The 14,633-nt window shown below is 41.4% G+C and overlaps 1 protein-coding gene and 1 pseudogene across 3 annotated transcripts; both read left to right on the forward strand.

Annotated features, from left to right (window-relative positions):
- Nucleotides 1–594: 594 nt before the first annotated feature.
- On the forward strand, nucleotides 595–3,728 carry LOC131241967 (protein HOTHEAD-like; annotated as a pseudogene).
- A 3,690-nt stretch (nucleotides 3,729–7,418) lies between these two features.
- LOC131242064 ((R)-mandelonitrile lyase-like) lies at nucleotides 7,419–10,831 on the forward strand. Of its 3 annotated transcripts, none has more exons than XM_058240448.1 (4): nucleotides 7,419–7,817; nucleotides 7,916–8,047; nucleotides 8,405–9,079; nucleotides 9,556–10,831. In XM_058240448.1, the coding sequence occupies exons 2-4, from the start codon at nucleotides 7,948–7,950 to the stop codon at nucleotides 10,488–10,490; spliced, it is 1,710 nt and encodes a 569-aa protein (XP_058096431.1). In that variant the 5' UTR covers nucleotides 7,419–7,817; nucleotides 7,916–7,947; the 3' UTR covers nucleotides 10,491–10,831. The 3 variants fall into 3 exon arrangements, with proteins under 3 accessions (XP_058096431.1, XP_058096433.1, XP_058096432.1); XM_058240450.1 differs by having other exon boundaries at nucleotides 7,431–7,817; nucleotides 8,405–9,058; nucleotides 9,556–10,829; XM_058240449.1 differs by lacking the exon at nucleotides 7,419–7,817 and having other exon boundaries at nucleotides 7,895–8,047.
- The last annotated feature ends 3,802 nt before the right edge of the window (nucleotides 10,832–14,633 follow it).

Raw genomic sequence — 14,633 nt, forward strand, 5'->3', positions numbered from 1 at the left:
AAAGCAAAAAATAGAAATAAATTCTAAGAAATTCGAAATTGATTAATTGATGACTAAAAATGAGTTCACAACCCTTTAAATAGGGGTACCAAGCAATGGGAAAGAAATCAGAATCAAACTACAACTAAAACTACTAGAATCCGCGACTTATTATAAATAGTAAACTTACTATTTATAGACGCTCGTGATGTCTACTAGTGCGCAAGGTTTTTGGCCAAAAATAGTAAGTGTCCTATTTGGCTTCACCAAACCGTTCCCCTAATTATTCTAAGCTCTTTTTGGATGCGACGGATGAAGAGTTATAATCAAACTAAAACTTACTATTTATAGTAAAAGCGAAATTAAAGCAGGGAAACGACCGTCGATCCAGGGGTTTTTCGCAATTCCGGGCTGCATAACCCAGCATAGCTGGGTTGGTTGGCTAAAGTAGCTTGTTCTACCCCAAAATCATATATTTTACGTCAGGTAACTCATTCCGGATTGCGAGATACGCCCGATCTAAAGTCCGACGGTCCGGATCACTTCTGTCGTCGACCGGGCCTTTTCTGATCCATCTTGGCCATGAAACTGTCTGCGACCCACTCTACATCATCTTTACAGCAAGTATTCGAATAGTGGGGCCCATCTGTTCAACTGCTCGCATGTCCTGCAAACAGGTTCAAAGGGTCTTTGCGTGTGATCCCTTTGTCATTGAGATCATCTGCCAAAGTGCCAATCTAATGGATTGTTGCCACTTTAAAACGATTATAAATGTAAAACATTTAAAAAATTCAAAACAATACTTTTCAATCCAAAATCCGAAAGGAACATCTAATAGTGCTCCTTTTCCCTTTATTAGGGACCTTCCTCCAATCGAAGCAGCAGGAGCCAATGGAAGAGCTTCAAAGGCTCATACATGGCCTCTTAACAGCTCTCTTCCTCTCTCTTTGCATTTTCTTCAGCTTCTTCAATGCATGCAGGTGAGCTGCATTTGCGTTTTGTGTGTTCTACACCACCAGTGGATGGTGCATTTGGATGCACTATCGAATTGAATTGTAATTACCAGCAATCCAAGGAAATGACCCAACTGTGATATACTTCCTTAGCATTCATAACCATATCAACTGCCTACAATTCAAATTGCAATTACCATACTTTCAAGTTGGAAAACTTGGATGAAGTATAATTGCAATTTGAGGGCTACTTCCTCACTATGAATTCTATAAATATCACAAATTTTCAAATGAACATTGGCAATTCAATTCGTGTGTGCATCCAAACACTTTCTGAATTTAACCACCAAATCTAATGACAACTGTTTCTTCTGCACTAATTCTAGGATGCAAACTCCCATTCATGACGGGAGACATTGGGGATGTGTCCGGCAGATCATTCGATTACATAATCATTGGGGGAGGCACAAGCGGCTGCCCCTTGGCCGCCACACTATCCAAGAGATACTCGGTGTTGTTAGTGGATCGTGGTGGGTCACCTTATGGCAATCTCCTCATTGAAGAAAAGAAGAATTACGGGTTTCCATCGTTCCAAACTGATAATTTCACATCCATTGCCCAAGCATTTGTCTCTGAGGAAGGAGTGTCCAATCACAGGGGGAGAGTATTGGGTGGGTCAACCACAGTCAACGGCGGATTCTATAATAGAGCTAGGGAAGATTATATTTGTAGGGAAGCGCGGAAGGTGAGCCCTCAAGATCTGACGGTCTACACGATGTTTGGAACCTTAAGGCTGGAGAAAGCCTAAACATGTGAGACCCACCCACTAGTGATTGCTCACCAGTGGGCCCCACTGGCCTACGTCCAACAATATTCAGAGAGTTGGGTGGGATGCAGAGTTAGCAAGGGACGCTTACGAATGGGTGGAGTCTAAGATAGTTTTTCAACCGAATCCTCTGACCCCATTGCAATTGGTTACAGCGGATGGCATGGTCGAAGCAGGAGTTTGGCCTTTTAATGGTTTTAGTTTGGAGCGTGTAAAGGGTACAAAGGTCGGAGGTAGCATCTTTGATGTTCATGGAAAGAGACACACTTCTGCTGATTTATTAGCAGCCGGCAATTCAAAGAAAATCACTGTTCTTTTGAATGCAACAGTCCAAAACGTCATCTTCCATGATGGAGGCACGTGGAAAGTAATGGTGGGTGGGCTTTGTTTTCATTTCTTCATGAATTTTTCTTGCAAAAAATGGTAAGTATGTATGATCATGATTGAGATTTAAGTGGTTTTGCATCAGCTGTCCATGAAGATCGGAAGATCATAGCCCTCTATTTGTTGGGCACAAATGTGGTTGGGTCATGGCCCAAAAATCTTGCCAACTGAATAATCCTGACCACTGATTATCGGATTTTTTCTGGTTCAGAGCAGGATGTCCACAATCCTCGCTTCAACCATCTATTTGAATTTTCCAATCAACGATCAGGAATAGATTTTTGGACAATGGCCCATCCACAGAGTGACGGTTCTGAATTTCCAAATACAAGCTAAATCAATAAATAATATGCAAGACTTTGGCTGCGATATCCTCATTAGAGTGAAGAAAAGAGAGCTTGTTTTCTCTAACCATTGATGATCATGCATTCAATATAAAATTATGTTAACACCACGCAGGTGATGGGAAAAAGCCCAGGGCACATGGCATAAGATTCATCAGGAGCAACGGCAACACGAATCACTTCTACGAAGCATATCCCAGCCATCCAAAGGGTTCAAGATCTTGGGCGATGTGATACTATCTGCCGGCGCACTGGGCAGTCCTCGGATCCTCATGCTGAGTGGTATCAGGCCCCAAGAACATCTCAAGCACTTCAAAATCTCCCCTCTCATTGATGCCAGAGAAGTGGGCCAAGCCATGCAGGACAACCCATCAAGTTCCTTTTACTTAAACTACTCTTTCCATGCTCTTCAAAAACCGCAACCCGATCCCCCTCAAGTTTTGGGAATTTCAAAGGGTTTCTGAATCATACTTGAAGCTAATTCTGCCCACAAGCCCCAACAGAACTATAACACCAGTTGTAGCTAAAATTGCAAAACCTGCATCGAGAGGGTTGATAAAGTTATGGAGCACAGATCCCAGGCAGAATCCTTCAGTGAAATTCAACTACCTAGCTAAGGAGAGGGACTTGGATGAATGTGTCGAAATGGCCCATCTGGTAGAGAAAGTTGCTCGGTCCAGATCGATTGAAAGATTTCTAGGAAGGAGGCAATCAGGAATTGTGAAGGACAATATGTCTAGGGACGAGGACTTGAGGGATTTTTTCAAGAAGAACATTAGGGCGTTTTACCATTATCACGGAGGGTGTGTTGTTGGGTCTGTTGTAGACAAGGATTACAGAGTATATGGAGTGAAGGGGTTGACGGTCATCAATGGATCAACGTTGCTTGAGTCCCCTGGTGCGAATCCAATGGCATCTCTGCTCATGTTAGGCAGGTACCAAGGAATTCAGATCCTAAGGAAGAGAAATATAACTCAGTGAGTTATCCTTCAGAATCTGCTGACCAGTGAATAACTCACCCTGACCCAGGGTCTTATCTCACCATGATGTGACTCAGTTGCTGCAACTATGCAAATGGGTGTCTTCTCTTTCATTCCTTTTCATCTTTTATTTTTTTAAATCTTGTCTATCATGTTTGTTTGATTGGCTCCCTTTGTTTCTCTCCTTCTCCAGCTTTCAGAGTCATGTTGTAGCCTAAAATAACTCTATTCCATGAATGAAATATAAAAGATGGCTTGGAAACATTTGGGTGATGCCGGTATTTAATTCTTTATTTAAGGGAGTGTTTGGACAACCTCCGAATCATGATTGGCTGGGCTTCTGAAAGCTTGGGTTTGGGGCAGCACAGAGAACAAAACCACAGAGCAGGCTTCCATTTTGCACCTTTTCCACCACTAGTCACAAGTGAGTTATGTAAAAGGTCCCAAAAACATCTCACTTGCAATTCCAGCCAGCCTATCAGGTCCACCTCTGAAATTGGGAATTTCCAAGTCAGGAGGAATTGACTGCGAACGCCTAAGGGAGTCCAAACCAAAGGAGTTATATTGGGTCCACCGAGTTGTGGTTTGGTCAATCTGATCCATTCACAGCCCTAACTGTAAAATTCAAAAAGACCACCGATCAGGGTGAAGTGTAACTTGAGAAATAATTAGCTGAATTCCATTATGCAGACTAAGGCCTTGTTTGGTAGGCGCCTAAAAAGAGGAGTCAAGTTACTGTTAACTAAAATGAGATCAACTCATATTTAGGCATCTACCAAACAGGCCTAAAGCAATCCATACTTCAATTTTTTATAACTAAGGCAAACTGTAAATAACCATCAATCTGTTCTATTTCTCAACGGTCATCCCACATGAACTATTTCATAAATTTGGTCTCGCTGAACAATCATAGGATGGTGAAAAACTGGATTCTCTATCGGTTTTTATCAGTGGTGGACTTGTCTCATTCAGCCACCTTTTATGGATAAACAGCTGCAGGGCTTGTTTAGGTGCCTCTCAAAATCATAATTGTGTATTAGATATCATATTTCTTTTTGGTAAGAGGATTAAAAATAATTTTGATAACCAACATTCATAATCTCTAATTCATATTTACAATTAACTAAAATGAAATTAACTCTTTTTTTTTTTTAAGTGGCATCCAAACCAGCCGTTAATCTTCCTAAATTCTTCACTCTATAACAAGCAGTGAATGTGTCTCCTTTGAACATGACCCACACAAGTAAGCAAGTGATCAAACTAACGAACATTCCTCTAAATTACTGTTACATATAATCAAACAATGGTCACTATCACATGTGGAGAGTGGAGGTGAATTGGAGCTGATTACGTAGTTTCGATGGTGTGGTGAGTCATGTTGAAGTTGTGTGGGGCCACTGTGATGTGAAAGTGCCAACCAACCTGCATCCATAAGATGTGGATTGGCATGTTAGACCTATATCCCATGTTCTAGATAGATGACCTGCACCACAGAAACTTTCACATGTACTGTGGGGTGCACGGTATTGTTTTACCTCTGCACAGCTTTCAACAACCATCTTCCCAGACATTTCCAACATCCTATTTTCAATTGATAACTGAGTATTTTATGGAAATCATCACCCTTATTAGAGCTTTGATAAGCCCACACAAGCATGTACAACTCTAATACAAGACCACTCATGTACACCAAAATAGACAGTTAAGAAGAGAAACCACATTCAATTGAAAATGACCCAAGATTGGCCATATCTTTCAATCATGGAGATAATCTCCAGATCACGGTTCACAAATGGTGGGAGCCAACAGGCTAATTATCTAGATCAGCAGACCAAAGGCCCACTTGACACATGAAAGTGGTAGCCTATTTTACATCGATAAACTAAAGATAGGTGCAGTATCAAAAGATAGAAGTAAATATGAATGTAGTTAGAAGGCACAGTAAAAGGCAGTGATCATCGAGTGTCTGCATGCACATTATCTCCCTGCAGCCACAGGTAAAATGCAGTTGGCGGGAACATATCAAGCATTTCAAAATGATAATTTTCATACATGCATTCTAATATTAATGCCTGCCATACGGGAGATATGTGCATAACCAATGTTTTAGTACATGGACCTGACCCTCGTATGTTTTTGTAGACAGTCCAGTCCAAACCCGTTCAGTCGATTCTCCACCTGTGTCACCCTTGAGCACCATCAGCTGTTTTTTATTTTATTTTATTTTAAGAGATGGCATCATCAGCTGTTGTAGTGAAATTAATTAAAATTACTTTAAAATCAGAACAAGCAAGGCAGAACAGGCAATTGGATGCAGAAACCCACGTGGCCTGGTGACGCAGGGATGGACGTGATGAGGTCGATCACCGTCTTCCTCAAGGATAACCACTCCGAATCCACGGAACTTCTCTGGACTCCTCACAGAGACTTCTTGAATCCACGAGGAAAGAAAGCAAGAAAATATATATATATTCTAATAAATTCGAAATTTGATTGATGAATGAAATAAACAAGTCCACAGCCCTTTAAATAGGGATACCAAGCAATAGGAGAGAAATCAAAAGCAAACTATAACTAAAACTCCTAGAATTCGCAACTTACTATAAATAGTAAACTTACTATTTATAGACGGCCATGATGTCTACTAGTGAGCAAGGTTTTTAGCCAAAATAGTAAGTGTCCTATTTGGCTTCACCAAGCTGTTCACGGAATTAAAATAGGGAAGCAACCGTTGGGGGTATTTTGCAAATCTGGCTTGCGTAACCCGACATAGCGGGGTTGGGTGGCTCAAGTAGCCCGTTCTACCCCAAAATCATATATTTTACGCCCAATAAATCATTCTGGATTGTGAGATACGCACGATTTAAGGTCTAACAGTCCAGATCACTTCTGTCGTCGACCGGGCCTTTTCTGATCCATCTTGGCCAAGAAACTGTCTGAGACCCGCTCTACATCACCTGGGTGGTCCAAATCAAGAACCGCTAGAGGGACCCCGATGGACACGTCACAGGTTCCAGTCCCCACCAATCCAACTGACTGGTCCAGTCCAAATGTCTGGTGCTCAACCAACTCTCTCATTGCACACAAACCTTACCGTAAAGCTATGACTTATTTAGAAGTGAAAACCATGCTAAGGTTTCTTGGTACTTTTCACTTGCCTTTCCCCGTAATTAAGTCTCTCTCTCAAGTCATCTAATCTACCTTACCTTTAACGATAGAAAATACAGTTCAATATGGATACTCAGTCACTTTAGGTAACTGCACTTATTTAGCAATTTGATTGTGAATGCTTTGGAATTAGTTGACTTTTACAATTTGTAATTATCTCTCTCAGTCATGTAATCTCATCTAATCTGCAATATCTTTAATGGTAGAAATTACTGTTTAATACAGATACTCGCAAGTAAACTTGTTTAGCAATTTGACTGGGAATGATTTAGAATTAGTCAGCTTTGTTAACTTCACTCAAAATCAAATTCCTCCTTCCCCTCCTCTATCATATAAATTAACAATGGCTCCTTCTTCCAAAAATTGCCTTTATCATTCTCCTTCTGAAATAAATCTCCTGAGGTAGGAACTGAGCTTTGTCAATGGAAGTTTTCTCTTAAATGGTTTTATTTCACGAGGTTTGCTAATTTCACATGCTGGTGTAGCCCTACGTATCCACAGGATATGAAAAGGGCGCTTGAGACATATGCTTTAGATAAGTTTGAAAATAATGCTTAAATCTCTTTTGAAAAAATGCCACTCCCAACTACTCCCCTCTTCAGGTGGACCATAATGTACAAAATGAAATTGATAGTTTTTTTTTTTTTTTTTTATAATCAATTTCATTTTTATTTTTTTTTAAAAAAAAAAAAATTATAACCATTCATTTGTTTTGATACTTAATTGTCCATCTTAGATGTGAAATTATCTGTTTTTTATGCCAGAAGATCTAAACAGTGTATCTTATCAGATGGAAAGCTCAAATCTCAGATTAACTGTATGTGAAATTTAGCATACAGCCTTACTTTTCCTGCCACCATGTCACTTCTGCAGGAGATCCTGGCCATGCAAAGGCCGAAAGGTGGGTCACATATTAAGATCGCCTAGGGCAGGAATCAGGCCCATCCATTCATGGGAGAAGCCAGACATCCAAGTCAATGGACTGACTCAACGCACCACTATCCCCACCTAATGTTGGGTCACCCTGATCTTCACAGAGAGTAATCGAATAGTGTGGCCCATCTTTTTCGTGGCTCGGATGTCCTACAAACAAGTTCAAAGAGTCCTTGTGACCCTGTCTTATGGAGATCATCTGCCAAAGTGCCAATCTAATGGATTTTTGCCACTTTCAACTATTACAAATGTAAAATATTAAAAAATAAATAAATAAATTCAAAAGAATACTTTCAATCCAAAATAAAAACTGGACGGCTGATAACGCTCCTTCTTTCCCTTTATTAGGAACCTTCCTCCAATTGTAGCAGCAGCCGCCAATGGAAGAGCTTCAAGGGATCATACATGGCCTCTCAACAGCTGTCCTCCTCTCTCTCTTTGCATTTTCTTCCTTTTGTTCAGCTTCTTCAACGCATGAAGGTGAGCTGCATTTGGATTTTCTGTCTTCTAAACCACCAACTTGGACAGCACGTTTGGATGCACTATCGAATTGAATCATCATTACTAGTAATCCAAGGAAATGACCCAACTGTTACTTAGCATTCATAACCATATCGATGGCCTCAGTCCCAAACTGCAATTACAGTACTTTCAAGTTGGACAACTTGGACGAAGTGTAATTGCAATTTGAGAGCTACTTCCTCATTGTGAATTCTACTAGCATCCCAAATTTTCAAACGAACATTCGCAATTCAATTTGCATATGCATCCAAACGCATCCTTAATTTAACCCCAATTTGCATGTTCACAATGCTCTTTCTTCTGTACTTATTCTAGCAGTAGGACACAAAGTCCCATTCATGACGGTAGACTTCGAGGATGTATTGGGCAGATCATTCGACTACATAATCGTTGGGGGAGGCACGAGTGGCTGCCCCTTGGCCGCCACACTATCCACGAGATACTCAGTGTTGTTAGTGGAACGTGGTGGGTCACCTTACGGGAATCCCCTCATTGAAGAAAGGAAGAATCACGGGTTTCTGTTGATCCAAACCAATCAATTCACATCCATCGCCCAAGCATTCATCTCAGAGGAAGGAGTGTCCAATCGCAGGGGAAGAGTACTGGGTGGAACAACCACAATCAATGGTGGATTATATAGTAGAGCTAGTGAGGATTATATTCAGAGAGTTGGGTGGGATGCAGAGTTAGTCAGGGAATCTTATGAATGGGTGGAATCTAAGATGGTTTTTCGACCGAATCCTCCAACCCCATGGCAATCTGTTTCTGCGGAGGGCATGGTTGAAGCAGGAGTTCAGCCTTTCAATGGTTTTAGTTTGGAGCATGTAAAGGGAACAAAAGTAGGAGGTAGCATCTTTGATATTCATGGAAGAAGACATACCGCTGCTGATTTATTAGCGGCCGGGAATTCAAAGAGAATCACTGTTCTTTTGAATGCAACAGTCCAAAATGTAATCTTCCACGATGGAGGTAAGTGCAAAAGATCGGTAGGTAATCTTTGTGTTTTTTCTTCATGAACTCATCTTGTTAAAATTTCCCAAATACATAGGATCATAGATTGAGAAAAGTGATTTTGTATCAGCTGTCCATGCTGGTTGGATGATCGTCGCCCTCTATTTGTTGGGCATGAATGTGGTTGGATCATGACCTGAAGAATCATGCCAACTGAATAATCCTGACCACAGATTGTCAGACTTTTTCCAGTTCAGAGCAGGATGTCCACAATCCTCGCTTCAACCATCTATTTGAATGCTCCAATCAATGATCAGGAATAGATTTTGGACAATGGCCCATCAACAGAGAGATGGTTCTGATCATTCAAATACAGACTAACAGATTAAGCACGGAGGATGAATTCTATGCAAGAATTCACTTAGATATGCCTGTTAGAGTGAAGGAAAGAGAGCTTGTTTTCTCTAACCATTGATGATCATGCACTCAATACAAACTAAGTTAATACCATGCAGGTGATGGGAAGAAGCCCAGGGCACATGGCATAAGATTCATTAGGAGCGATGGCAATCCAAACCACTTCTACGAAGCATATCTCAGCTATCCAAAGGGTTCAAGATCTTGGGGCGATGTGATACTATCTGCTGGCACACTGGGCAGTCCTCAGATCCTCATGCTGAGCGGCATCGGGCCCCAAGAACATCTCAAGCACTTCAACATCTCCCCTCTCGTTGATGCCAGAGGAGTAGGCCAAGCCATGCAGGACAACCCATCAATTGCCTTTCGCTTAAACTACTCTCCTAATGCTTTTCAAAATCCACAGCCCGATCCACCTCAAGTTGTGGGAATTTCAGACGGTTTCCGAATAATACTAATATCCGTTATTCTTCCCACAAGCCCCAACACAACTAGAACACGCATTGTGGCTAAAAATGCAAACCCTGTATCAAGAGGGTCGCTAAGGCTATGGAGCACAGATCCCAGGCAGAATCCTTCAGTGAAATTCAACTACCTAGCTAAGGAAAGGGACTTGGATGAATGTGTTGAAATGGCCCATCTGGTTGAGAAAGTTGCACATTCCAGATCGATCGAAACATTTCTAGGAAGAAGGCAATCAGGAATCATGAACGGCAGTAAGTATAGAGACGAGGAATTGAGGGACTTTTGCAAGAAGAATGTGTCGACATTTTACCATTATCATGGAGGGTGTGTTGTTGGGTCTGTTGTAGACAAGGATTACAGAGTTTTCGGAGTGAAGGGTTTGAGGGTCATTGATGGATCAACTTTGCTCAAGTCCCCCGGTACAAATCCAATGGCAACTCTGTTAATGCTAGGCAGGTACCAAGGAATTAAGATGATAAGGAAGAGAAATTATAACTCAGTAAGTTATCCTTCAGAATCTGATGACCAGTACATGACTCACCCTCAACCAAGATCTAACTCGCCGTGAAGTGACTCAGTGACTACAGCTATGCAAATGTTAGACCTTGTCTGTCATGTTTGTATATTGGCTCCCTTTGTTTCTCTCCTTCCATGTCTTTAAGAGTCGTATTGTAGCCTAAAATAACTCTACTCCATGAAATAGAGAAGATGGGTTTCAAGCATAAGGAAGGCACTGGTGGTGTATTTAATCCTTCATTTGAGGGAGTGTTTGGACTAATTGCAAATCATGATTGGCAGAGCTTCTGATCTAACAGGGCTTGGAATTGGGGCAGCACAGAGAACAAAACCACAGAGCAGGCTTCCATTTTTGCACCTTTTCCACCATTTTTAAAAAAAAATACACCCTCACCATATGGGCACTCGATCCCTTGATCTCAGTGTTGAAACATAGCCTATCTACCACTGAGCCATGGAGTTGGACCACCTTTTCCACTAGTCACAAGTGAGATATGTACAAGAAGGTCCCAAAAACTTCTCACTTGCAATTTCGAGCCAGCCCATCCGGCCACCTCTGAAATTGGGAATTTCCAAGCTACGGGGCATTATTGATGGCAGAGACCGAAGGAAGTCCAAACCATAGGAATTATATTGGATCAACCAAGTTGTGGTTTGGTCAATCTGATCCAGTCACAGCCCTAACTGTAAAATTCTTAAAGATCACCAATCAGGGTGCAGTGCAACTTGTGAAATAAGGCCTTGTTTGGTACTCCCAAAAATGAATTCTTGTTAAAAGTAATTATGTATTAGAGATCAAGATTGCTTGTACATAATTACTGTTAGCTAAAATGAGAGCAACTCATTTTTAGGCATCTACCAAACAGTACCTAAAGTAATCCATACTTCAATTTTCTCCAGACAAGGTAAGCCGTAAACAACAATCAATCCTTGTTTGTGGACTGTTGTCTCACATGAAAAAGTCATGAATTTGGTCTCCTTGAACAATCATAGATAGATGAACAACTGGGGATTCCCTATCAGTTTTTGTCGGTGGTCGACTTGTCTCATTCAGCCGGATAAACAGCTTTAGGGATTGTTTAGATGCTCCTTGAAATTGTAATTATGTATAAGATATCATAGTTCTTTTTAGCAAGGGGATTAAAAATAATTTTGATAACCAACATTCATAATTTCTATTTCATATATACAATTAACTAAAATGAGATACTCTTTTTTTTTTTTTAAGTGTCATCCAAACAGGCCTTTAATCTTCCCCAATTCTTCACTCTATCACAAGCAGTAAATATGTCTCCTTCGAACATGACCCACCAGTATTATGCACCAATAGACAAGGCATCTGTATGGCAAATTAATCCCTTTATCTCATAACCCAGGCTCCACATCTCATGGACTAGGACCTCGGCCGAACCCCCCTCGTAGGGTCGTGGGCCCCAAATCACATGGGCCGCCCACCTTGAGTATATCCCCACATCCCGCGGGCTACCCCGCCCGAGCCCAGTGTGAAATGCCCTTACATTAATCACCCTCAGTAAGGAGTCTCGAACACGAGACCTCCCCCTTGAGCCCCAAATTACATGGGTCACCCACCTCGAGTGTGTCCCCGCATCCCATGGACTACCCCACTCGAGACTAGTGTGAAAATGCCCCTGCATTAATCACCTCCAGTGAGGAGTCTCGAACACAAAACCAACCTAGCTCTGATATCAATTTGATGCAAGACAATTAACCACTTACTCTAAAAACTCGAACTGTTAAAATATGAAAAATTAATCCCTCAATCTCATAGCTCAAGCCTTATATCTCATGGATTAGGACCTCGACCGAACCCTCCTCATGGGCTCGTGAGCCCCAAATCACATGGGTCACCCACCCTGAGTGTGCCCCCGCATCCCACGGGATACCTCACTTGAGTCCGGTGTGAAATGCCCCTACGTTAATCACTCCTGGTGAGGAGTCTCAAATACAAATCTCCCCCGTGGGCCCCAAATCACATGGGTCACTCATCCCGAGTGTGTCCTTGCATCCCATGGGCTACTCCACTCGAGCCCAGTGTGAAAATGCCCTTACATTAGAATTGCAACTGATTACATGGTTTCAAACGTGTGTTAATGACCGCATGTTGGAGTTGTGTGGGGCCACTATGATGTGAAAGTGCCAACCAACCCATCTGTAAGATCGGATCAGCATATTAGCCCTATATCCCAGAGCACCCGCACCATAGAAACTTTCACATACACTATGGGATCTGTGGTATTTATTGTAGAGTTCACTATATTTTTTTATACCTCTGCACAGCTTTTAACAATGATCTTCCCGAACATTTCCAACACCCTATTTTCAATCTATTACTTAGTATCTTATGGAAATCATTGTCATTAGTAGAGTTTTGCTAAGCCCACACGAACATGTAAAAGTCTAATACAAGACCGCTCATGTACACCCTACATAGACATTAAGAAGAGAAACCGCATTCAATTTAAAATGGCCTAAGATTGGCCTTATCTTTCAATCATGGAGATTATTTTTAGGTCATGGTTATTACTTGTAATTTACTTTTGAGTGATGTAGTTAGGTATTCAAAAGAGGTCTCTTGATGATTATACTTTCATTATTTCTATTGTTATTGGTAAATCTGAACTGAGCCGCATCGAGGTTAACTTAGAGGCACTAATGAGCAAAACCTCGGACTAATAGCGTCCAACCCGAGGTGATACCCAGAACTCTTGTAGAGATACGACATCGACCTGAGACTCGGAAGAAGTCGTCATACATCCCACAAGCAGAACCTCGGAGCGGTAACAGTACGTCCGAGCCAACCTGCCTCTGAGTCTTTTTGTAAGAGCTCTCACATCAACTCGGAATGCAAAAGAAGCCACCATGCACCGTTCAATTTTACCTTTGACCCAATCCTCCCTGCCTTGCGTGACAACGATTAGGTCATTCGCGGGCTCAAATTGCCGAGCAAGATCTAAGCCACGAGGTCAGCTCGGATGAGAGCTTGGTCAGCAATAGCATTAATGGACTAAATCCAGTAACGCACAACATGAGTAATGCCTAGCGCATGATCTCCAGGTAATGGCCGACGACCATGCACACGTAGCTCTCATGTAGTGGTAATAACCGTGTCGAGATTATCAGGCACGTCTAATATGATCCTCAGATATAAATATGAATCATTTGTACAGGAACAGGTACGCAATATCTTTCACCCTCACCCTATTCTACACTACTTGACTAGGTTTCCTAGCCTGATTTAGGCATCAGAGGGTCTCTTGCTCTAGCCAGGGTCTCCTTTGCTTTCTTTTTGCGCAGGATTCAGGGTTCACTCCGAACACTCAGAGCTCGTCAGAGGGTGATCCAGATTTTAGCCTCAATATCTATTATAGTAAATTTGTATTGTATTAGGTCCCATGACTTTTTCCTTCACATGGAAGTATTTTCTATGTAAAAAAAATTTGTATCTCTTGTGCTTTACATATTTTAAATGTTTAATGATTTACTTGCTTGTATAAAAAATAAGTATCATCTATTAATCTTTTTGTATTGTCGATCCCTTTGATTTGCACGTAAAGGGAAAAATGTGTGTACATTCTAAGGAGAGAGAATACAAAGCCAACAAACATAGCTTGCCTTTGGGCCAGTATAGAGAAGAAAACCAACTCGAGCGGGCTTCCATTTTCACGCCTTTTTCACCACTAGTCGCAAGTTAGATCGAAACAAGGTGCGAAAAACATCTCACTGGCAATTTCAAGCTAGCTGATTGGGTTAGCTTGAAATTGAATTTTTCAGGCTAGGAGGCATTGACGGTAGACCCAAAAGGAAGTCCAAGCTGGTACAAATTATGTTGCGTCCAATGAGTTGTAATGTGGTAAATCTGATCCATTCATAGCCTTAACAGTAAAATTCATAAATGACCACCGATCTGCGTGCATTGCAACTTAGGTCCCTACTCATGCCTTAGTGGTAGACTTATGAGAGTTTCAACATTAAGGTTATGGGCTCGAGTGCCCATTGTGATGTGTGTGGGTGCGTATGAGGGTGTGTGCGTTGTATTAAAATAAAAAGATGGAAAAAAAAAAAAAAAAAAAGAGCATTGCAACTTGAGAAATAATTGTCTAACTTCCATTTCGCAGACTAAGGCTAGTTTGGTAGATGCATGAAAATGAGTTCAAGTTAATACTACTTCTGCAGT

This window comes from Magnolia sinica, chromosome 4 (assembly GCF_029962835.1).
Source record: "Magnolia sinica isolate HGM2019 chromosome 4, MsV1, whole genome shotgun sequence".
Lineage (NCBI taxonomy): Eukaryota > Viridiplantae > Streptophyta > Magnoliopsida > Magnoliales > Magnoliaceae > Magnolia > Magnolia sinica.